This window comes from Macaca fascicularis, chromosome 19, assembly GCF_037993035.2.
Source record: "Macaca fascicularis isolate 582-1 chromosome 19, T2T-MFA8v1.1".
NCBI lineage: Eukaryota > Metazoa > Chordata > Mammalia > Primates > Cercopithecidae > Macaca > Macaca fascicularis.
Genome location: NC_088393.1, coordinates 63,897,455 through 63,921,996, shown reverse-complemented (window position 1 = coordinate 63,921,996; position 24,542 = coordinate 63,897,455). Strand labels below are relative to the sequence as shown.

At 46.5% G+C, this 24,542-nt stretch overlaps 2 protein-coding genes across 2 annotated transcripts in view; one reads left to right on the top strand and one right to left on the bottom strand.

The window, feature by feature from the left end:
- Positions 1-12,883, bottom strand: part of NLRP8 (NLR family pyrin domain containing 8) — a 40,976-nt gene extending 28,093 nt beyond the window's left edge. The window contains exons 1-3 of the mRNA XM_074024835.1: positions 12,411-12,883; positions 7,496-7,570; positions 4,060-5,656 (exon numbers count right to left, since the gene is read on the bottom strand). Of these exons, the coding sequence (XP_073880936.1) occupies positions 4,060-5,656; positions 7,496-7,570; positions 12,411-12,777 (2,039 nt within the window). The 5' untranslated portion in view covers positions 12,778-12,883. The remainder of the gene's footprint in view (positions 1-4,059; positions 5,657-7,495; positions 7,571-12,410) is intronic.
- Positions 12,884-24,408: 11,525 nt separating this feature from the next.
- The window catches only part of NLRP13 (NLR family pyrin domain containing 13), a 51,093-nt gene continuing 50,959 nt past the window's right edge, over positions 24,409-24,542 (top strand). The window contains exon 1 of the mRNA XM_065534965.2: positions 24,409-24,531. The gene's annotated coding sequence lies outside the window, so the exon portion shown is untranslated. The remainder of the gene's footprint in view (positions 24,532-24,542) is intronic.

Genomic DNA, 24,542 nt, shown 5'->3' with positions numbered 1-24,542 from the left:
CGGGTGCAGTGGCTCAAGCCTGTAATCCCAGCACTTTGGGAGGCCGAGACGGGCGGATCACGAGGTCAGGAGATCGAGACCATCCTGGCTAACACGGTGAAACCCCGTCTCTACTAAAAAATACAAAAAACTAGCCAGGCGAGGTGGCGGGCGCCTGTAGTCCCAGCTACCCGGGAGGCTGAGGCAGGAGAATGGCGTAAACCCGGGAGGCGGAGCTTGCAGTGAGCTGAGATCCGGCCACTGCACTCCAGCCTGGGCAACAGAGCAAGACTCCGTCTCAAAAAAAAAAAAAAGAAATTCTCAACGGGACCCATTCAGGATTAAACAAGATTTTGTTGGGGGTTTGAAGAAACGCCCCAGATCTTCACAAACAAATTTTATTGGGGTCTGAAGGAACTCCCCAAGCCTCCGTGATTTAGTGGGAGACAAGATAAGGGTAATCACCCCAGCACCTGGACTTATCTAGTTTAAGTAAATTTACTGAGGTTCCAGAGGGAGGTCTTCAGGGCTCAGACCTTAGTTATAGATTAAAAGAAGTTAATCACTCATGTCTTTAGAGGAACGCACACTTACATGTAGACATAGAGCTCAGAAGGCATATTAGCTTTGGAAAACTTTATAATTTTTAGTTGGTCTGGTGATATTTCTCGGCCTTTGCCCTGTAACCAGTTACAGAAATAAACTCTTCTTTCCAGTTCATCTGTGTCTCGTTATTGGGCTGTGAGAATAAGCAGCCTGGCCCTCAGTTTGGTTCAGGGACATACCCAAGAAATACGAAGTTTCCCTGGAAAGTAGCTTAGTGATATCCATGCTGATAAAGTTATAGATGTGATGTGTGCGTATCTTGTGATGCAGCAATTCCTTTAAAAAAATATATACCCTGGTGGCCGGGCGCGGTGGCTCACGCCTGTAATCCCAGCACTTTGGGAGGCCAAGGCAGGCAGATCACGAGATCAGGAGATCGGGACCATCCTGGCTAACACGGTGAAACCCCGTCTCTACTAAAAATACAAAAAATTAGCCGGGCGCAGTGGTGAGCACCTGTAGTCCCAGCTACTCGGGAGGCTGAGGCAGGAGAATGGCGTGAACCCAGGAGGCGGAGCTTGCAGTGAACCGAGATCGCGCCACTGCACTCCAGGTTGGGCGACAGAGTGAGACTCCGTCTCAAAACAAAACAAGACAAAACAAAAAACAAACAAAAAACAAAAAATAATCCCTGGCTGGGCGTGGTGGCTCACGCCTGTAATCCCAGCACTTTGGCAGGCAGAGGCGAGAGGATTGCATGAGCCCAGGAGTTCAAGACCAGGCTGGGTAACAAAGTGAGCCCCTCATCTCTACAAAAAACAACACCATAAATAAAAATATACGCTAGAGCAGGGGTTGGGAAACTTTTCCTGTGATTGCCCAGGTAGCAAATATATTCAGCTTTTCTGGCAGTGAATTTCCCGGCAATGACTCGGTCCTGCCACGGCAGTGGGGTAGCAGTCACAGACAATATGTCACAAGCACGGCCAGGCTCCGATCACACTGTATTTACCTAAACAAGCAGAAAAAGCTGGGTCTGGCCTCCTGGCTGGAGCTTGCTTACCTCTGCCCTGGAGAAACTCAGCCATGGCTGAGGAGACCTGCACACTGCCCGTCGTGGTGAAGAACGGAACAGAACTTACATTACTCAAAATTTAAATGTCTCATCACATAAGGAGAGACCAACTTTTCTCTATCCACACACTAGACCAGTATATGTCTAGGATGAACGTTAGCGCTACATATCCGTCTGCTGAAGACTCAGGCAGTCTCAGGGAAAGACAGGAATCTGGACGAGATTGTGGTTCCTTTTGGCAGAGCAGTTAAGGAACAAGAAGGCTTTTCCCCTATGCAGCAGAAGGGCAATGCTCCCCTCTCGCCAGGAGTCAGTCTAAATTGCCTCTCTCTGCTCATCACAGCCATTGGGGTCAGATTTTAGTTCGTCTTAGCTTCGACCACACATGTGACCTAGGACAAGGTGCTCCCTACACCTCCAGTGCATCATGGAGTTGGAGGCAGAAATAATTCACATAAAGTGAGTGCTTGACATTGTGCCTGCCACATGGCAAATGCCACATAAATATCAACCGATATGAAGAAAGGAGTAGTCAGCACTTTTTGCCACTTCTTAAGAAAAAGAAATCCATTATATTTGCCAAAATAAAGATCTTCCAGGGGAGTTTTGGTCGAGTGGAGGGGATGAGGAATTACTTGAGTAGTAACGGTTTGTATCTACTTAGCACTAAATGAAGGACTGGACTTATTCAGTGTGTTGTAGATTTTAACATGTTTAACAACTTATGAGATACATACTTTTTTTTTTTTCTAAGATAGTGGTGTGATCTCGGCTCACTGCAGCCTCCGCCTCCTGGGTTCAAGTGATTCTCCTGCCTCAGCCTCCCAAGTAGCTGGGATTACAGGTGCCCACCATCACGTCTGGCTAATTTTTTTTTTTTTTTTTTTTGAGACGGAGTCTTGCTCTGTCTGTCGCCCAGGCTGGAGTGCAGTGGCGCGATCTCAGCTCACTGCAAGCTCCGCCTCCCGGGTTCATGTCATTCTCCTGCCTCAGCCTCCTGAGTAGCTGGGACTATAGGCGCCCGCCACCACGCCCGGCTAATTTTTTCGTGTTTTTAGTAGAAATGGGGTTTCACCATGTTGACCAGCCTGGTCTCGAACTCCTGGCCTCAAGTGATCCACCTGCCTTGGCCTCCCAAAGTGCTGGGATTACAGGCACGAGCCACGGCACCCAGACTGTTGCTTTTAATTCAAGATGGACAAGATATTTTTACACGGAATGAAAGACCCTCTAGAGGTGTACTGTCTGATGTGGTAGCTACTAGCTGCATGTCGCTATCTACACTTAAATTCACTAAAGTTAAATAAAATGTCGATGTTCATTCACTCGGTCACACCAGCCACATTCCAAGAGCTCAGGGGTCACATGTGGCCAGCGGGTCCCGTATTGGATAAGACAGATTCAGGATGTCTCCGTCATCACCTTAAGTTCCACTGGGTAGCACTTTCCTTGAAAGAAAAAGCTTCTGATACACAAAAGTAGGAGTGAGGCTGGGCGCAGTGACTCGTGCCTATAATTCCAGTGCTTTAGGAGGCCAAGGTGGGAACATTGCTTGAGGCCGGGAGTTGGAGATTAGCCTGGGTGACATAGAGAAACCTCATCTCTCCAAAAAATAAGAAAATTAGCCAAGCATGGTGGTGCATGCCTGCAATTCCAGATACCCAGGAGGCTGAGGTGGGAGAATGGTGTGAGCCCAGGAGGTTGAGATTGCAGTGAACCATGATCGTAGCACTGCACTCCTGGGCAACAGAGAGACGCTGTCTCAAAAAAAGAAGTAGGAGTGATAGATGAAGCAAAGTCCCATCTTTATGGGCACGCAGCACACAGGCAAGGAGGGTGAACCACGTATCTTTTTGCCCAGGATTCTCCCAGGTTTAGCATGGAAAGTCCTATATCCCAGGAACACCTTCAGTCCTGGCAGTAAAACAAAGCTCTGGGTCCCAGAAATCTCCTTAATCCTAAACAAACTGGGACAGTTTGTAAAACAAACGTGTACCACCCTAGATACATGTTTATCTTAAAACAGAAGTACTGGCCGGGCATGGTGGCTCATGCCTGTAATCCCAGCACTTTGGGAGGCTGAAGGGGGAGGATCAACTGAGGTCAGGAGTTCCAGACCAGCCTGGCCAACATGGGAAACCCCGTCTCTACTAAAAATGCCAAAATTAGCCGGGTGCAGTGGCATGCATCTGTAATCCCAGCTACTCAGGAGGCTGAGGCAGGAGAATCGCTTGAACCTAGGAGGGGAGGTTGCAGTGAGCCGAGATCGCACCACCGCACTCTAGCCAGGGCAACAGAGTGAGACTCTGCCTCAAAAAACAAAACAAAACAACAGAAGTACCATGCAAACTAGGCCAGGGAGGCTATCAGAAAGGTTTGCAGATTGACCCCTAAACACCCAGGAGACTGTAGTCAAGGGCCCCGGGTAGGACGGGCTCCCCAAGGACAGAAGCACTTACTCAGAGCCAGGACGGGAGCCGGAGCTGAGCTTCCACACATTCTTGAGGTTCAGGGTGACGGTCAGTTCCACCTCCTGCAAATGTTCACAGCGCTTCAGGCAAAAAGCAGACACCTGAACGTCTTTACTGTTGCCAATTTTCAAGACAGCTTTATGGTAACCATTTAGGGCTTGGCTTACAAAGGCTTCCTCCCGGATTTCATGCAGACAGTAGAATAACTGCGGGACCCCAGAGCACGGAGAAGGCGGCTCGCATTTCTGCAACAGAGGTATGACTTTCAGCAGCTTCCTCTTATTATTGAAAGACACCTTGCATCGGAATGACTGTTCCACGGCCAAAGCGCAGGTCCCGTTCAGAAAGCCGAATAAGAAAAGTCCCATGTGAGAGAGATAGCTCTTGCTTCCTCTGGGACTCGCTATCAGGCGCTGGATATTCATGTGGCTCAACACATGAAAATTTTGGAGTCTTTGTGGGAAACAGAGAACATAAAACAAGGCCGCAAAAAATTCCTGAAAAATCAGGAGGGTAAAGGTGTAGCGGTCCTCCTCACCCGCAATTCTTCGAAGAACACTCATGCCGAGGAAGGCGGCGACCCCCATCTGATCCAACTTGGCTTCCTCAAGGTCTTCTTTACCAAACACCCATTGCCTGTGCCACATGCCGTCTGCGGCCAAGTGACACAGACCCTCCAGTTGCGCTTGGTGGATCTTTCTGGAAAAGTTCTCAGCTCTGGTGGGAAACAAGCTGGAAATATACCGGACGAACACAGAGGTGGCATTTGGACATGCCTGTGTGAGATTGTTTCCTCTCTCCATTTGCTGTTTCAGACCAGAGCAGACCATCCAGCAAACGACAGGGACCTGGCACATGGAAAAGAGAATGGTGTTTTCCATGGCGAAACTCAAGACTCGATCTGTCTCTCCGTATCCAAAATACATCTGGAAATACTTGATTTTTTCCGTTGTATTGAACCCTGGAAGGGTGACAAGAGAGGGACGTTTCAACAAGGGCTTACATGTCGGCCAAGAGGTACATCTTATCATGATCAGTAGCGTGGCCTCCGGAAGCATCCTTTTGCTCAGCAAACTGCTCAGTAGGACAGACCCAGGCAATTTCTGCCTCCAGTCTTCACTCAGGTCCTCCGGTCTGTTGATGAGGGTAGATGTGAGCTCCTCAAAACCATCCAGCAGCAGCAGAAGTTGGTCTGGTTTGGACATAATCTTCGCCACAAGGTCCTGAGATCCAGGCCACTTGTGCTCAATCAGCTCGGAGAAGCTGTGCTCCGTTGTCTGGTTCATCTCTTGGCAATGGAAGTAGAAAGCACACCAGGGCTTGTGGGCGTAGAACCTGTTACTGGCCCACTCCAACATCACCGTTTTAGCCAGGGTTGTTTTTCCGATCCCAGGAACTCCCTGTATGACCACGGTCTTGGGCTGTCTACCCCGGGGTCTTTTGGGTAGAAGCAGACATGGTAAGTACTCCATGTGCCTGTGTACATCTTGGTAAAAGAAATCCCTCTGGTTTCCAGGCCAAGTCATAAAGTCCCATGTGGGGAAACACTTGACTATCACATTCAATTTGTACTGCTGTATTTTACCTAGATTTGTGAGACGGGAGAAATAAAGGGTATGGCATCAGAGTTAATAATAGAGCAATAAGAAAACCAGTCTCCATATCTACTTGAAGCCCCGTGATGCCCTGGCATAAATGAAATAACCTTTCCTGATACTGTTGCATCCATTAGGAAGCAGCAATGAACAGAAAACTCAACTTGAAGTGGCTTAAACAAAACAAGGACTGCTTTCTACACGAGAAGTATGGCGGGTGTAAAGCTGTTGAAATTACATTCAGTGGCGCCATAGTTTCAGGTCCAGCAGCATCACAATTCTCTCAGCCCTTTCTTTGTATTTCTTGCCTCACAGATATAAGATAGCTGCTGTAGTGTTAGTTGTGTTATCTGCATTCAAACCAGAAATACTTGGGAGGGCTGGGTGCGGCGGCTCATACCTGTAATCCCAGCACTTTGGGAGGCTGAAGAGGGTGGATCACTTGGGGTCAGGAGTTCAAGACCAGCCTGGCCAACATGGTGAAACCCTGTCTCTACTAAAAATACAAAAATTAGCCAGGTGTGGTGGTGCACACCTATAATCCCAGCTACTCAGGAGGTGGAGGCAGGAGAATTGCTTGAATCCAGGAGGCAGAGGTTGCAGTGAACCAAGATTGTGCCACTGCACTCCAGCACAGGTGACAGAGTGAGACTGTGTCTAAAAAAACAAAAAACAAAAAACAAAAAAAACAAAAAAACAGGCCGGGCGTGGTGGCTCATGCCTGTAATCCCAGCACTTTGGGAGGCCAAGGCGGGCAGATCATGAAGTCAGGAGTTTGACACCAGCCTGACCAATATAGTGAACTCTGTCTCTACTAAAAATACAAAAGTTAGCTGGGCGTGTAATCCCAGTTACTCAGGAGGCTAAGGCAGGATAGTCACTTGAACCTGGGAGGTAGAAGGTTGCAGTGAGCTGAGATCACGCCACTGTACTCCAGCCTGGGCGACAGAGCGAGACTCTGTCTAAAGAAAGAAAGAAGGAAGGGAGGAAGGGAGGGAGGGAGGGAGGGAGGGAGGAAGGGAAGGAAGGAAAGGAAGGAAGGATTGTGTGTGTGTGTGTGTGTGTGTGTGTGTGTTGTTTTGTTTTGTTTTGTTTTTTTGAGACGGAGTCTCATTCTATCACCCAGGAGTACAGTGGCACGATCTCACCTCACTGCAACCCTTCGCCTCCCAGATTAAGCGATTCTCCTGACTCAGCCTCCCGAGTAGCTGGGATTACAGGTGCCCACCACCACGCCTGGCTAGTTTCTTTGTTTTTAGTAGAGATGAGGTTTCACCATGTTGGCCAGGCTGGTCTCAAACTCCTGACCTCAAGTGATCCACCCCCGCTCAGCCTCCCAAAGTGCTAGGATTGCAAGCGTGAGCCACTGCCTAGCCTGGTCTGGTTTGTGTCTGTTTTGCTTTTTCTTCAAGGTGGAGTCTCTCTCTGTCGCCCAGGCTGGAGTGCAGTGGCGCGATCTTGGCTCACTGCAACCTCCGCCTTCCAGGTTCAAGTGATTCTTCCACCTCAGCCTCCCAAGAAGCTGGGATTACAGGCGCCTGCCAGCACGCCTGGCTAATCTTTTTATTTTTAGTAGAGATGGGGTTTCCCCATGTTGGTCAGGCTGGTCTCAAACTCCTGACCTCAGGCGATCCGCCCTCCTCAGCCTCCCAAAGTGCTGGGATTACAGGTGCGAGCCACCGCGCCCCGTCTCTTTTTGCTTAAGTTCTGATTGCAGAAGAGACACTGGATACGGTAACTTACAATCTGCCTTGCCTTAGGAACTGAGCGGCTCATCCCAATCCATAGCCCATGTTTTCACCAGGGTCTGCTATGATGCAGGCACATACCAGATTCTCCTTCTTCCAGATTCACCTCTGTTTCTCCCACATTTAAGTCCTCTGGTTCCAAGGTAGGTAGAATGGCTGGAACAGAAAAAAGGAGCCTGTTTCATGGGAATGATAAGATCTTGGTAGCAGGGAAATAGCATGGAGCCGATGGCATTTTTAGGACAGAGGCGGCCACACGTCTTAAGAGTCTCAGAATGAGTTTGTGTCCTTCGTAGGGACACGGATGCAGCTGGAAACCATCATTCTCAGCAAACGATCGCAAGAACAGAAAACCAAACACTGCATGTTCTCACTCACAGGTGGGAACGGAACAATGAGATCACTTGGACTCGGGAAGGGGAACATCACACACCGGGGCCTATCATGGGGAGGGGGGAGGGGGGAGGGATTGCGTTGGGAGTTATACCTGATGTAAATGACGAGTTGATGGGTGCTGACGAGTTGATGGGTGCAGCACACAAACATGGCACAAGTATACATATGTAACAAATCTGCACGTTATGCATGTGTACCCTAGAACTTAAAGTATAATAAAATAAAAAAAAAAAAAGAAAGAGTCTCACCGTCTCACCACCTCCGTTCAGGGAGAAGAAAAATCACCTAGATCTATCTCTATTACAGGAATTTTAGGAAATGAGAAAAGGCGTTGTTGTGTGATGCACTAAGTAAGGTGTTCAATAACACGTTATAAATGGATAGCACAGCCAGACACTGAGGGAGAAATATAGAGAAATACACACATACTCATACACACATATGTGTCTGTAAAATATATGCACAGTTTAATATCTACGTAGGTGTGTATCTATGCATCCAGTCGGCCTTTCGTATCCACGGGTTCTACATCTGTGGAATCAACCAACTGAGGATGGAAAATAAATTAAAAACCCAATAAAAATACAACAATAAAATAAAACAATTGAAAAACCAATACAAGGCTGGGCACTGTGGCTCACGCCTGTAATCCCAGCACTTTGGGAGGCTGAGGCAGGAAGATCGCTTGAGTCAAGGAGTTTGAGACCAGCTTGGGCAACATAGCAAGATCTCAACTCTACTAAAAAAAAACAAAAAATAATTAGCTGGGCGTGGTGGCACACCTGTAGTCCTAGCTACTTGGGAGGCTGAGGCAGGGGGATCACTTGAGCCAAGGAGTTTGAGACCAGCTTGGGCAACATAGCAAGATCTCAACTCTACTAAAAAAATAAAAAATAATTAGCTGGGCACCGTGGCAAGCCTGTAGTCCTAGCCACTCGGGAGGCTGAGGCAGGAGGATCGCTTGAGCTCAGGAGGTAAAGGCTCAAGTGAGCCATGATCATACCACTCCACTTCAACCTGGGAAATGGAGTAAGACCTTGTCTCAAAAAGTAAAAAAGACCAATACAGGATAACAACTATTTACATAGCATTTACATTGTGTTAGGTATTATAAGTAATTTAGAGTGATTTTAAGTCTGCAGGAGGATGTGTACAGGTTCTATGCAAATATGATGCCATTTTATATAAAGGAGTTGAGCACCCACGAATTTGTTCAGTACCCTTGAGGGAGAGCCTGGAACCAATCCCCCATGGATACCAAGGAACTTCTAGTTTAATATCTATGTATGTGTGCACATATGTGTACACATGTATATCTATATACACGCAAACACATATAGTCATTGATTCTTGTTACACCTGGTAGTTCTCGTCTATAAAATTCTTGTGAACAATGAATTCGCTAATACGGAACCACTGGTCCCAGGAAAATGCAGGGTTTGTTTCCTGCTCGTCTCTGGTTACAACGTTTTCATCAACTGATCAATATAAAAACTTGTTTTACATGTGTTTTTGTTTAAAGACACCTTATTTAGTATGTACTGTTGATTAATTAACATTGAGCTCATGGCCAAGCACACTGATAAATCCTGCCTAAAGGAAACTCAGCTAACACATGTGTTTTCTCCCTAAGGCACAGCGCAGCCTTCTTGCCCCGAGGAACACAGAAAGGCACATCAGCACTAGTTTGGGTACCATTTTTTTGTTTGTTTGTTTTTGAGACGAAATCTCACTCTGTGGCCCAGGCTGGAGTGCAGTGGTATGATCTCAGCTCACTGCAACCTCTGCCTCCTGGATTCAAGCGATTCTCCCTTTCAGAATCTGAAAGGGAGAGGATTCAACCTCAGCCTCCCGAGTAGCTGGGACTACAGGCGTGCGCCACCATGCCAGGCTAATTTTTGTATTTTTTAGTAGAGACGGGGTTTCACCGTGTTAGCCAGGCTGGTCCCGAACTCCTGACCTCATGATCCTCCCGCCTCAGCCTCCCAAAGTGCTGGGATTGTAGGCATGAGCCATCGTGCCCGGCCTGGGTACTATTTTAAACAGCAAAACCACCAACTCAAAGCACAGAAGTGTGGCACCAAATAGACGTGGAAATGACGCTGGTTTACAGGGTGAGAGCTGAAGCCAGAAGGCAGAGCGTCGCCTTGTTTGACCTCAGCTGGGAGGTCAACTTGATGTTTTTGCTGCGTTGCTGTCTGGGAATGATCTTGAAAGCACTGTAAGTATTGATGTGGGGGTTACAAATACATTTTAATGAGTAGGTACATTCACGAATACAGAATCCATGAAAAATGAGGATCAACTGTGTGTGTGTGTGTCTGTGTGTGTGTGTATCTGTGTGTGTGTGTGTGTGTCTGTGTGTGTGTGTGTCTGTATGTGTGTGTGTGTGTGTCTGTGTGTGTGTGTCTGTGTGTGTGTGTTTCTTGAGATGGAGTTCTGCTTTTGTCACCCAGGCTGGAGTACAGTGGTGTGATCTCAGCTCACTGCAACCTCCTCCTCCAGGGTTCAAGCAATTCTCTTGCCTTAGTCTCCTGAATAGCTGGGATTACAGGTGCCTGCCACCATGCCCCACTAATTTTTTTTTTTCTTTTTTTGTACTTTTAGTAGAGACCAGGTTTCGCCATGTTGGCTGGGCTGGTCTCGAACTCCTGACCTCTGGTGATCTGCCCATTTCTGCCTCCCAAAGTGCTGGGATTACAGGCATGAGCCACCATGCCCGGCCTCTCTGTGTGTTTTCATCAGGTTTTAGTAAATATTAACATTTTTCTGTTTAACACTAAGATTTTCTCTACCACTGGGCCATGGAGTTTCCACCCCCTCTGATTTTCTTTTCCATTGACTCTCTCTCCTTTCCACACGAGGAGCTATGTCCTCCCGTGTTAGGTCCCAACCTTAGCGTCACTTTCTCAAAGAGGACTTCCTGGGCTGCCTTATCAAAACAAAGTTCCTTTTCACAATCAATTACTCTCTAGCCATGTAATATTCGAGCAACTCTAACATGCTAGGTGCTGAGCCAGCTGCTGGGGTGCCAGTGGCTAAGGAGTCATTGGGCATCCAGTCTCCTGTTGTTTATGTTTAGAATTGTGGAGCTGATGCCTTCTCCATTCTTACTGATGAGACTGACTACTTGTAAGCTATTGGGAGAGGCGGGTTCACAGCTCCTATCATGTTTCTGGATTGGTGTATTTTCCCTTTAATACAGCAGTCCCCCCTTCTCTACAGGGTGTATGTTCCAAGATTCCCGGTGGATATCTGAAACTGTGGATAGTCCTGAACCATGTAGACACTGATTTTTAAAAATACATACCTAGGCTGAGCGTGGTGGCTCACGCCTGTAATTCCAGCACTTTGGGAGGCCGAGGCAGGCAAATCACCTAAGGTCAGGAGTTCGAGACCAGCCCAGCCAACATGGTGAAACCCCGTCTCTACTAAAAATACAAAAATTAGCCGGGCGTGGTGGTGCGCACCCGTAATCCCAGCTACTAGGGAGGCTGAGGCATGAGAATTGCTTGAACCCAGGAGGTGGAGGTTGCAGTGAGCTGAGATCGCACCACTGCATTCCAGCCTGGGTGACAGAATGAAGACTCCGTTTCAAAATAGAAAAAAAATACATACCTAGTTATGACAAAAGTTTAAATTATAAATTAGGTACAGTAAGAGATTAACAATAATAATGAAATAGAACAATTATAATACTATACTATCATAAGCAGTATGTAATGTGGTCTCTGTCTCAGAATATCTCACTCTACTGTACTCATCTATTTTTGGCCATGATCGGCCATGGCTAACAAACTTCAGAAAGAAAAACCTTGGATAAGGGGACGACTGTAGTCCAGCTCTGCTTTATACATACGGAAGATGAGCTTTTGGATTACAGCATCCTCCAGTGGGATTAACCCTTTGTTGCTGCAAAATGGCCCTTTAAAATCTTTAACCTTCTTGCTTTAAATATAACACCGCTGACATCAGCATAGCCACACCAGCTTTCTTCTGTTTACTGTTTCCACGGCATACGCTTGTGCACTATTTTACTCCCTACTTCTCTGTGTCTTCATTTGACGTTCACCGCATTTAAGCAGTATTCAGTTAAGTTTTTTAAAAATATGCCCATATGGGCTGGGCGCAGTGGCTCACACCTGCAATCCCAGCACTTTGGGGGACGAAGGCAGGCGGATTACCTGAGGTCAGGAGTTCGAGACCATCCTGGCCAACATGGTGAAACCCCATCTCTACTAAATATACAAAAAAAATTAGCCGGGTGTAGTGGTGGGAGCCTGTAATCCCAGCTACTCAGGAGGCTGAGGCAGGAGAATCACCTGTATCTGGGAGGTGGAGTTTGCCATGAGCCGGGATTGTGCCATTGCACTTCAGCCTGGGTAAGAAGAGCGAAACTCTATCTCAAAAAAAAAAAAATTAAATTAAATTAAAAGAAATGCCCGTATGAGAGTCTTCGCCTTTGGGTTAGATCTAGTATCTTCCTCCACTATTTGCATTCTTGTTCAGATGGCCAATAAGCGATAGGGGTGGCGAGAAGAGTATTTAGCTGCCCAGCAGCCAAGCCCACCCCGAGTTTATCCACCAGATCAACACTCACCATTTATCTCTCTGTGTACTAGAGCACACATTTTATCACAGTTCATAACGGCAAAGATCTTTGAAGTCACATCCCAAGCTCGTCGTCCAGGGAAACGCTCTATCAAGAGATGTACCACCTCTGCCCAACTGGCTCTCTTGACCTGGTCCCAGGTGATGGGTGTGGTGCCAGCTCTGAGCTCATTCAGTAAGAACTGCTTGAACCATTGTAGCTCCTTGTTGCTCACATATCTCATGTACAGCATGACCCCATTTTCACAGGGGGAGCCGGGGTAGCAAGAGAATGTCCAGGGTGGATTACAAGAACTGTGAGTGGAGGAGGATGAAAAGGGAATGGGGGTGTCAGAGGGTGGATTCACATCACTCATCTTTAGTCAAGGCAGAGAACACCTCAGTGTCCACGATAAACACAACTGATCGGAAGAGAGAAACACGAGACCTGCGGAAACATAAAACAATAAAACAAGAAGATGAAAACACCACCCAAGAAGACAGACTAATGTAAGGCTTACTTGGCAGAGTATTCTGTGTGCCATGTACTCCCTTTACCTCCTTTCCTCAAAGATTCTCTGCCCTGTGGAAAAACTGAAGATGCATTGAATGTTTGGGATTAGTCCATTAGACTGATGGATTGTTTGTAGTTTTTATTCTCTATGCCTCCTTTTGGGGAAGAAGCAAGCAAAATATCAAAACCTTCACAAAAGGTTAGCACAGGTTACCTGTTCCTGTGTTAGTTTGCTAAGGAATAATGGTCTCCGACTCCATCTATGTTCCTGCAAACGACATGATCTCATTATTTTTTATGGCTGCATAGTATTCCATGGTGTTTATGTACCACATTTTCTTATCCAGTTTATCACTGATGGGCATTTAGGTTGATTCCATGTCTTTGCTATTGTGAAAAGTGCTGCAATGAACGCTTTTCACAATGAGATGATATCTCATTGTGGTTTTGATTTGCATTTCTCTAATACATGATCCATTTTTTAAGAATAAAAACTTTGTTGAATTTGAGATCACTTTTAATCTAATAGAGCCTTCTAACCAACCATATATTTTCTAGATTTTAGCTTCACTGAATTATTTTACCTGCTTCTCATTGTTCTTTTCGCTAAACCTTTTGTGAAGGCCTTTGGGAGGCCTTTTGCTAAACCTTTTGTGAAGACCTTTGGGAGGCCAAGGCAGGTGGGTCACCTGAAGTCAGGAGTTCCAGACCAGCCTGGCCAACATGGTGAAACCCTGCCTCTACTAAAAACACAAAAATTAGCTGGGCATGGTGGTGGGTACCTGTAATCCTAGCTACTCAGGAGGCTGAGGCAGGAGAATTGCTTGAACCCAGGAGGCAGAGGTTATAGTGAGTGGAGATTGTGTCACTGCGCTCCAGCTGGGGTGACAGAGCAAGACCCTGTCTCAAAGAAAAGAAAAGAAAAGAAAAGAAATTTGCAGGGCAAGGGAGGATGTTGACAATTACATCATTGTTTTGCTTTACTTTCATTCACTGCTGAAGGAAACACAAGCAGGGGGAACCTCTCTGAAAGGCCTTTTCACAATATCCAGCAATCATGTGTGCACTGCTAGGGAACCCAGTGGTTCTGCTTCTAAAACTGCAACCTGAGGCTGGGTGCAGTGGCTCATGCCTGTAATTTCAGCAGTTTGGGAGGCCGAGCGGGGAGAATCACGAGGTCAAGAGATCGAGACCATCCTGGCCAACATGGTGAAACCCCATCTCTACTAAAAAAAAAAAAAATACAAATATTAGCTGGGCGTGGTGGCATGCACCTGTAGTCCCAGCTACTTGGGAGGCTGAGGCAGGCGAATCACTTGAACCCAGGAGGGGGAGGTTGCAGTGAGTGGGCTGAGATCCCACCACTGTGCTCCAGCCTGGTGAGAGAGCAAGATTCCGTCTCAAAACAAAAACACAAAAGGCAGGCATGGTGGTTCACACCTGTAATCCCAGCACCTTGGGAGGCTGAGGTGGGTGGATCATGAGGTAAGGAGATGGAGACCATCCTGGCTAACACAGTGAAAACTCCATCTCTACTAAAAATACAAAAATTAGCTGGGCGTGGTGGCGGGCGCCTATAGTTTCAGCTACTCGGGAGGCTGAGGCAGGAGAATGACGTGAACCTGGGAGACGGAGCTTGCAGTGAGCCGAGATCACGCCACTGCACTCCAGCCTGGGTGACAGAGAATGACTCTGTCTCAAAAAACAAAACAAAAACAAAAACTGCACCTCACAGATGCACTTGCACATGTGAGATGGTATCCGCACAGGCCAGTCTGTCTTAGGCTGTCTGGACTACCATAACAAATACCATACACTGGGTGGCTTAGTAACAACAGACATCGATTTCTCTCAGCTCTGGGGGCTGGAAGACCAAGATCCAGGTGCTGGCAGATTTAGTGTCTGGCGAGGGCAGCTTCCTGGTTCATAGACAGCACCTTCTTGCTGTGTCGTCCTCACATGGAGGAAGGGGTGAGGGAGCTCGCTGGAGTCTCTTTCATAAGGGCTAGAATCCAAATCATGAGGGCTCTGGCCCCATGACTCAATCACCTCCCAAAGGCCCTGCCTTCTTCTACCATTACCTTGGTGGTTAGAGTTTCAGCCTGTGGATTTTGGGGGGGATGCAGACATTCAGTTCATAACACAGTCCTTCTGGATTCACTCACTGAAATATCCCAGTGTCAAATATTATGCTCTCTATTTTTGGCACTGGGGATATGTTGGTGAGCAAAAGACACACAAAAAATTGTCCTCATGCGGCTAACATTACAGGGGAGGAAAAACTTTTCTCTCTCTCTCTTTATTGATCTTAGATTCATTGGCTGGAGCCTTGGATGTTATGCTCATGAAAGACAGATTCACAAAAGCATAGCAAACAGAAGTTTATTTATGTGTGCATGCCCATGGGAGCGCACTATGATGTGATGGAAGATTATATGCACCATGGAAAAAAGAGCCAAGAGAGAGAACAAAAGTGAGAAATACCCTGCTGCAATTTGTAAAAGGTTGACGGAAGGGCTCACTGAAGCAGGGATGTCTGAGCAAAAGCTTGGAGGAGAGAAGGAGGTAAGAGGTCACGGAATGGGCTGTGTGGATATCAGATGAGTTCCAGACAGAAGGGCAAGGACCACGGCCCTGTGGCCAGGATGTGCCTGGAGCTGTTGAGAAACCGCAGGACCGGCGTGAGTGGAGGTGAATGGGCGAGACGAAGACAGTGGAGATGATCCCAAGAGGTCACGCGGGACCTGATTGGACTGGTGTGGGATGGTTATAACTTTTAGAAGGATCTTTCTGGCTGGCTCTCCTACTGAGAATAAGGGTAGGGAGCTATAGACATAATCCTGGAAAGAAGAATCGTGACCTGTTGCACTAGTGTGACAAATTTACCATGAATTTAGTGGCTTAAGACAACACAGTATTTTTTTTTTGAGACGGAGTCTCACCCTGTCACCCAGGTTGGAGTGCAGTAGTGCAATATCGACTCACTGTAAGCTCCGCCTCCCAGGTTCAAATGATTCTCCTGCCTCAGCCTCCTGAGTAGCTGGGATTACAGGTGTGCGCCACCACGCCCGGCTAATTTTTGTATTTTTAGTAGAGACGGGATTTCACCATGTTGGCCAGGATGGTCTCGATCTCTCGACCTCGTGATCTGTCTGCCTCAGCCTCCCAAAGTGCTGGGATTTCAGGTGGGAGTCACTGCACCCGGCCGACAACACAGCATTTTTAAGATAAAACATTCAGTTATGGAGGCTAGAAGCCTGAAATGGGCTAAGATCACTGGACTAAAATCGAGGTGTTGGCAGGGCTGGTTCCTTCTGGAGGTTCTAGGGGGAGAATCTGTTTCCTGGCCTTCTCCAGCTTCTAAAAGCCTCATGCAGTCCTTGGATTTTTGCTCCTTCCTCCTTCTTCAAAGGTAGCAGTGGCACATCTTCTATCTCATTCCCTCTTCCATTTCTAATACCCACGAACCAACCTCTCTTTATCCCTCCTCCCTGCCACCCTTGCCATAAATACATAGTTATTATGCATCAATAAAAAAAAAATCAGGCTGGGTGCAGTGGCTCACACCTGTAATCCCAGCACTTTGGGAGGCCGAGGCAGATGGGTCACAAGCTCAGGAGTTTGAGACCAGCCTGGCCAACCTGGTGAAACCCCATCTCTACTAAAAATACAAAGATTAGGCGGGTGTGGTGGTGGGCACCTATAATCCCAGCTACTTGGGAGGCTGAGGCAGGAGAATCGCTTGAACCCGGGAGGCAGAGGTTGCAGTGAGCTGAGATTGCACCACTGCACTCCAGCCTGGGTGACAGAGTGAGACTCCGTCTCAAAAAAAAAAAAAAGATTTTCCTAAAGATGGAAATGTTGTGGGATGTCTGTACATCCAAGGGGGTGGAGAAGAGAAAAGCAGTGCTGGCAAGTGAGGAAATAACAGCAGGAGAAGGGGATAATTGAGGACACAGGCTGGGTCTGAAGCGCTCTTGGCAGAAAGAGGGTGGAGAGCCCACATCCAGATGCAGGTGGGTTTGTGGGTCTGAGCAAGGAGTTCCTGGCTTTTCAGAGAAATGAAGGATGGCGGAATACACCACCCTTAAATATTCCAGTTTTGTGTACTGAGTTTTAAAAATTGGTACATGATAATGGTACATATTGACAGGAAAGGCAGGTGGGAGGGGCTGGATGAAGAGGGGTTGGTTAACGGGCACAAAAATACAATGGATAGAAGGAGTAAGTTCTAGCGTTTGATAGCACAGTAGCATGACTGTAGTTCATAATAATTAATTGTATATTTAAAATGGACTATTTTGAGCTGAAGATGCTTGAGAAGGAGCAGACACAAGAAAAATTCTCTGCCTTCCCTTGATTTGCCGAAAAGCAAGACATCAGTTTGTAAAGGTGCCCCCTTTCCCCTTTTCTACCGGGAAACACAGAAGTTAATCACCGGAGACAGCTCCAGACACGTACAGCCCTGAGAAGGCACCAGACGAATCTACACAACAAACCCTTATGAGCCAGCCCTCATCCTCCATTTTTCCCCCCACACATTTACCTTCTCACAATTTACCATCCCAGGAATTTGAGGTCTTTGTCATCTGTCTTTTCACTTTTCTAAGAATGTATTGTTCTGGCCACAGGTGCGATGGCTCACGCCTGTAATCCCAGCACTTTGGGAAACCGAGGCGGGTGGATCACCTCAGATCAGGAGTTCGAGACCAACCTGGCCAACATGGCAAAACTCCACCTCCACTAGAAGTAGAAAAATTAGCTCGGTGTGGTGGTGGGCGCCTGTAATCCCAGCTACTCGGGAGGCTGAGACAGGAGAATCACTTGAACTTGGGAGGCAGAGGTTACAGTGAGCCTGGGCGACAGAGTGAAACTATCTCAAAGAAAAAAAAAGAATGTATTGTTCTTTTGTTAGCATGACAGATAAGCCTAAGTTCTAACCACGTCTTAGTGTTACTCATCGCTGAGTGCTCCCATGGGTATGCACACCTAAACTTGTTTGCTGTGCTTTTGTTCATCTGTCTTTCATGAAACTAATGCACAGGCTCCAGCCAATGAATCTAAGATCAATAAAGACAGAGAAAAGGAAAAGCATACTTCCATCCCCTACGGAAGTATATCAAGATCATCTACACATGAAATAAGCCAGGCACAGAAAGACAGACATTGCATGTTCTCACATATTTTGGGGATCTAAAAATTAAAACAGGTTGGGCACAGTAGCTCAAGCCTGTAATCCCAGCACTTGGGGAGGCTGAGGTGGGCAGATCACTTGAGGTCAGGAGTTTGAGACCAGCCTGACCAACATGGCGAAACCCCATCCCTACAAAAAATACAAAAATTAGCCAGCTGTGATCCCAGCTACTCGGGAGGTTGAGACATGAGAATTGCTTGAACCCGGGAGGTGGAGGTTGCAGTGAGCCGAGATCGCACCACTGCACTCCAGCCTGGGTGACAGAGCGGGAACGTGTTTCTAAAAAATAAATATCAAAACAATTGAACTCATGGATATAGAGAGTAGAAGGATGGTGACCAGAGCCTGGGGAGGGTTGTGGGAGGTGGGGAGGAAAGTAGGGGATGGTTAATGGGCAAAAAAAAAATTAGAAAGGATGAATAAGACCTTGTATTTGATAGCACAACATGGTGACTATAGTCTATAGTACTTTAATTATACACTGAAAATAACTAAAATGGTATAATTGGATTGTAACACAAAGGATAAATTTTTGAGGGGACGGATACCCCATTCTCCATGATGTGGTAATTATGCATTGCATGCTTGTGTCAAAGTATCTCATGTACCCCATAAATATATACTTCTACTATGTACCCAGAAAAATTAAACATTAAAAAGCAGGCCGGGTGTGGTGGCTCACACCTGTAATCTCAGCCCTTTGGGAGGCCGAGGCAGGCGGATCACCTGAGGTCAGCAGGAGGAACCGTCATACTGTTCTCCATTTTCCATCCCCATCAGCAATGCACTAAAGTTTCATTTTCTCCATATTCTTGCCAACACGGATTATTTTCCATTTTAAACATCGGTATTCTAATGGGTAAACATTTTTAAAAGATCAAAGTCTGTCTTCTCCATCTGGTTCTGTGGTCGAGTCTTGATCACCCCAGAGTCCATGTAACTTTAAGTTTTGGTAAGAATTATATCCCATGAATCCTTTTCCGTTCATTTTACAAAGGAGAAAACGGAAGTTGAACTAAGTTAAGTAAATTCAGCCCAAGCTGTGAGTGTTGGAAACCAGCAGTTGGAACCTGACCAAATTCCTAAGCCCATGAGCTGAGCTGTGTGGGTGACTGACACCTGCGTTTATTGAGAAGGAATATTTGCAGAGGGGCAGTGTCAAAGTCAGTGCTGCTGAATCCTGCAGCTTTCTTCTCTGTGCCTCGTGATTTCTTCTTCACGTCTACAGCTATCTTGATTTTTTCCTGACTGCCTCTGCCAGTGGCGACCCTAGACCTCTGGACACCTGGAGACCCCACGATATCTCTTTCAGGTCTTAGAATTTTGCTAGTGCTATGAGTCTCCTGGCTCTCAGATCCTCAGAGCTGAAAGAAAACTTGGGAATTTAGGACTCCACTTTGGGGTCAGAAAAGCTGAGTTTCAGAGATGGGCAAGGATTTTCTGAATGAGAGCTGGTAATGTCTGCAGTTGAATCTCTAGCTCTCACTTTTGATTTTCAATATGGACCCACTGGGTGCGGCCAACTGGAGGGTCTAGCCATTGTAACTGTAAGGAAGTGGATGATGAGGAAAAGAGAAGAGAACAAAAAACAGAACTCACCCCTGCAGAGAATTATTCTTGCTGGCTCCTTCCTGTCCAAAGCATCTCCCAAAGCAGACATCACCTGCTCTGCCCCACCCCCCAACCCTTATAGGGGCCGGGGAAGTCAGGCAATTGGCACCTTCTCTTCCCATTGGCGGAGGCTGGCTCACTAGAATTCCTCTGCGTTGCACCGATTGGAAGGCATTTAGCTCCCTTGATTCAGAATGAATGGGCTGCAGGGCTTGATCCTACAGGTGCTTCCAATTTGTAAAGGAACCTCTCCCTTGCCTCTTAGGTCTAGAGGAGCAAGCAACAGGAAGTTACGTGTTTCGAGAGCTTCCCAGGCTCCTTAGAAGGCTAACACCGTGTTCAGTCCGAAAGAGCCACTTCCCATTTGGAAACATCGAGAGCCATTCATTGGCTCATCTTGTTTACATGTTCATCTCTTCTACTTAGGATAGAATTGTATCGAGAAAAAGGAGGGTCTCAAGATCATCAGGGCCCAGTCTAGGGCCCACATACAATGGGCTGAGTCTCAGGGAGACCCAGAGACAGAGCTTGTGGGAAAAGGAAAACTCACCAGCAGAGTACAAGGGAGGGGGCGTTGGGAAGGACTGGCTTGAGGAATTTTCTTTAAAAAAAAATCACCTACAGTTGGCCGGGCACCATGGCTCATGCCTGTAATCCCAGCACTTTGGGAGGCCGAGGTGGGCGGATCACCAGGTCAGGAGATCGAGACCATCCTGGCTAACACGGTGAAACCCCGTCTCTACTAAAAATACAAAAAATTAGCCGGGCGTGGTGATGGGCACCTGTAGTCCCAGCTACTCAGGAGGGTGAGGCAGGAGAATGGCGGGAACCCGGGAGGCGGAGCTTGCAGTGAGCCAAGATCGTACCACTGCACTCCAGCCCGGGCGACAGAGCGAGACTCCATCTCAAAAAAAAAAAAAAAAAAAAAAAAAAAAAAAGTCACCTATAGTTGTTGGGGAGAAAACCCACAAGATAACCAACTTTATCAAGTTTGCATCAACTCATGTTGGAATATCAGCAGTTTTTACATAGGAGTTTTAAATTTTTTTCAATTTTATCTTATTTACATATTTTTGAGACAGGGTCTCCTTCCACGGCCCAGGACAAAGTGCAGTGGTGTGATCATAACTCACCCCGCAGCCTCGGCTTCCTGGGCTCAAGTAATCTTCTGCCTCAGCCTCTCCAGTAAATGGCATTACAGGAAAGGGGTCCCGGTCCAGACCCCTAGAGAGGGTCCCTGGATCTCATGCGAGAAAGAATTCAGGGTGAGTTTGTAAAGTGAAATCAAGTTTATTAGGAAAATAAAGGAATAAAGAATGGCTACTCCATAGACAGAACAGCCTGGAGGGCTGCTGGTGCCCATTTTGATGGTTATTTCTTGATGATATGCTAAACAACGGGTAGATTACTCATGCCTCCCATTTTTAGACCATATAGGGTACTTCCTGACGTTGCCACAGCATTCATAAACTGTCATGGTGCTGGTGGGAGTATAGCAGTGAGGACGACCAGAGGCCACAAACTGTCATGGTGCTGGTGGAAGTGTAGCAGTGAGGACAACCAGAGGTCCCTATCGTGGGCATCTTGGTTTTGGTGGGATTTGGCAGCTTCTTTACTGCAACCTGTTATATCAGCAAGGTCTTTATGACCTGTATTTTTTGCTGTCCTCCTATCTCATCCTGTGACTTAGAATGCCTTAAATATCTGGGAATGCAGCCCAGGAGGTCTCAGCCTCAGTTTACCCAGCTCCTTTTCAAGATGGAGTTGCTCTGGTTCACATGCCTCTGACAACAGGGACCATTGGTGCATGCCAGCACTCATGGCTAATTTTTTGTAGAATCGGGGATATCACTATGTTAAACAGCCCATCCATTTTGGCTTGAACTTCTGGCCGCAAGGGATCTCTTGCCTCAGCCTCCCAAAGGGCTGGGATTACAGGCACATGCCATCAAGCCCGGGCTATGTATGGGTTTTATATTCACAAACGGTATGATGATGTGTCTTCAGACATCAGCAGAGAGAAAAATCAAAGGTAAAATAGTTTTCATTAGGTTTACAGGAAATAGCCAAGAGTGTGTTGTCAAACTTTGAGGATTTTCGGCCAACTCATAAGTAAGTAATGAGACTTCCATATAATTTTGAACTTGCATTTCTCTTCTTATATAGGGGATTCAGCATGTTTTCAGATGGTCAAGAGTCATTGGCATTTCTTTGTTTACAAACAATTATTAATTTCTCCATTTCATTTTGGTAATTTTTCAAAGCTCTTATAGATTAGACATATAGGCTGGGCACAGTGGCTCACGCCAGTAATCCCAGCACTTTAGGAGGCTGAGGCAGGTGGACAATTTGAGGTCAGGAGTTTGAGACCAGCCTGACCAACATGGTGAAACCCTATCTCTACTAAAAATACACACACAAACGAAAGATTAGTTGGGCATGGGAGCACATGCCTGTAATCTCAGCTACTTGGAAGGCTGAGGCAGAAGAATCACTTGAACCCGGGAGGCGGAGGTGGCAGTGAGTGGAGATGTCACCTCTGCACTCCAGCCTGGGTGGCAGAGCGAGACTGTCTCAAAAAACAAAAACAAAAACAAAAACAAAAGTTAGGCATGTAAACTCTTTCTGCTATAAGTTGCAAATATATTTACCAGTTTATAGTTTGTCTTTTTACCTTGCTTAACACATCCTTTGTTATGAATGCTTAAAAAACATTTGTAATAAAATTTGTTTATTTTTTCTCTAATTGCTTTTGAATTTTAAAACTTAGCTAAGAAAGCTTTCCCCACCATCAAGTGTGAGAGGAATTCAATTGTTTTCTTCTGGTGCTTCTCAGGTCTTTTTTTTTTTTTGAGACTGAGTCTGGCTCTGTCGCCTAGGTTGGAGTGCAGTGGCCGGATCTCAGCTCACTGCAAGCTCTGCCTCCCGGGTTTACGCCATTCTCCTGCCTCAGCCTCCGGAGTAGCTGGGACCACAGGCGCCCGCCACCTCGCCCGGCTAGTTTTTTGTATTTTTTAGTAGAGACGGGGTTTCACCATGTTAGCCAGGATGGTCTCGATCTCCTGACCTTGTGATCCGCCCGTGTCAGCCTCCCAAAGTGCTGGGATTACAGGCTTGAGCCACCGCGCCCGGCTTTTTTTTTTTTTTTTTTGAGACGGAGTCTTGCTCTGTCCCCCAGGCTGGAGCGCAGTGGCCGGATCTCAGCTCACTGCAAGCTCCGCCTCCCGGGTTCAGGCCATTCTCCTGCCTCAGCCTCCGGAGTAGCTGGGACCACAGGCGCCCGCCGCCTCACCCGGCTAGTTTTTTGTATTTTTTAGTAGAGACGGGGTTTCACCGTTTTAGCCAGGATGGTCTCGATCTCCTGACCTCGTGATCCACCCGTCTCGGCCTCCCAAAGTGCTAGGATTACAGGCTTGAGCCACCACGCCCGGCGCTTCTCAGGTCTTATTGATGCATTTAAATCTCTGATGTGCTTGAAAATTATTCTGTTGTGTAGGAAACAGATCTAGCATCACCACGTTTATTAAAAATCAATTTCCCTCACTTATGAGTGATGCAATATTTATCAAATTTGTATATGTTAATAATTATATTTCTGGATTTTCTACTCTGTTCCTTTGCTCAGTCTATTTGCATATGTGCCAATACTATATTTTAATCATAAAGGCCTCATGGTATATTTTAATATCTGCTAGGTTTAGTCCCTCTTCCTTACTCCTTCTTTTCAGGATTTTCCAGGCCATTCCTACAAATTCGATTTGTCCAGTTGAATTTTATAATCAACTTCTGTACCTCCAGGTAAAACCTTGACATATTTGTATTAGAGAGAAGTGATATATTGTGAGGTGGAGCTTTCCATGCAAAAACGTGGTATTTATTTCTTTAAGGCTTAAGTGTACTTTTGGGTCTTGCAGACATGCATTTTATAGTTTTTCTTACGTTAGTTTTGGATATTAAGTTTTTAAGCAAGCATTTTATTTTCCTTTTTTTTTTCTTGCTATAGTAAATAGGGGTGTTCTTTTCCACTGTTTTATTTTTGTTTGCATATTTGAAGTCTATTGATTTTTGATACTTATTTCATTACCTGCTGTATTACCAATTTCTCTTGTCATTAGGAGTTTTCTCATGCAGTCTTTTGCATTGTCCAGATAGGTAATCAAGTTTGCACATATAGTTTTACCTGTTGCTTTTCAATTATTATACCTCTCACTAATTGCTTTCCAACTGCCAGTTTAAAGCCTATAACCTGAGCTTAAAACTAGCTAACACTGTTGATAGAATTGGTTGACATCTCCAGCAGAATGTTGAACAGCAGTGGAGTTACGACTATCCTTATCTTGTTTCTGACTTCAGTGGAAAATCCTTTGTGTTCATGATGGAGTGGATGAAGGAGCATTTCCCCTGCATTTGGAAGAAGAAATGGTCCTGTAAGTGGCGGCAACGGTGATTTTAATGTCTCACGAACTCGTTCTCCCTTTTATCTTTCATTGCCCTGTGAGATCTCCCAGATGGTAAGAGGGGCCATCACAGGCATTACTCACATCTGTGGCTCTTTGCCGGCGTGGACGGCTCCCTTTACTTCAGGACAGTATGGTTTTTAATTAGAAACCCAGTTCTGCCTCCCAGCCTGAATAAGCCTGTGATTAGCTAGACCTGGAGGAGAAAAGCCAGAGCTCGGACGTCGCAGCTGAGTCTTGGCTTCTCAACTGATCCCGAGTTGTGCTGGGGAAAGGGAGCGGGAAGAGAGCTATAAACCAGGAGGCCCTGAGACACAGCTAAGAGGAGGAAGACGGACCCAAGGGCTGGTCACAGGTGAGGACGGG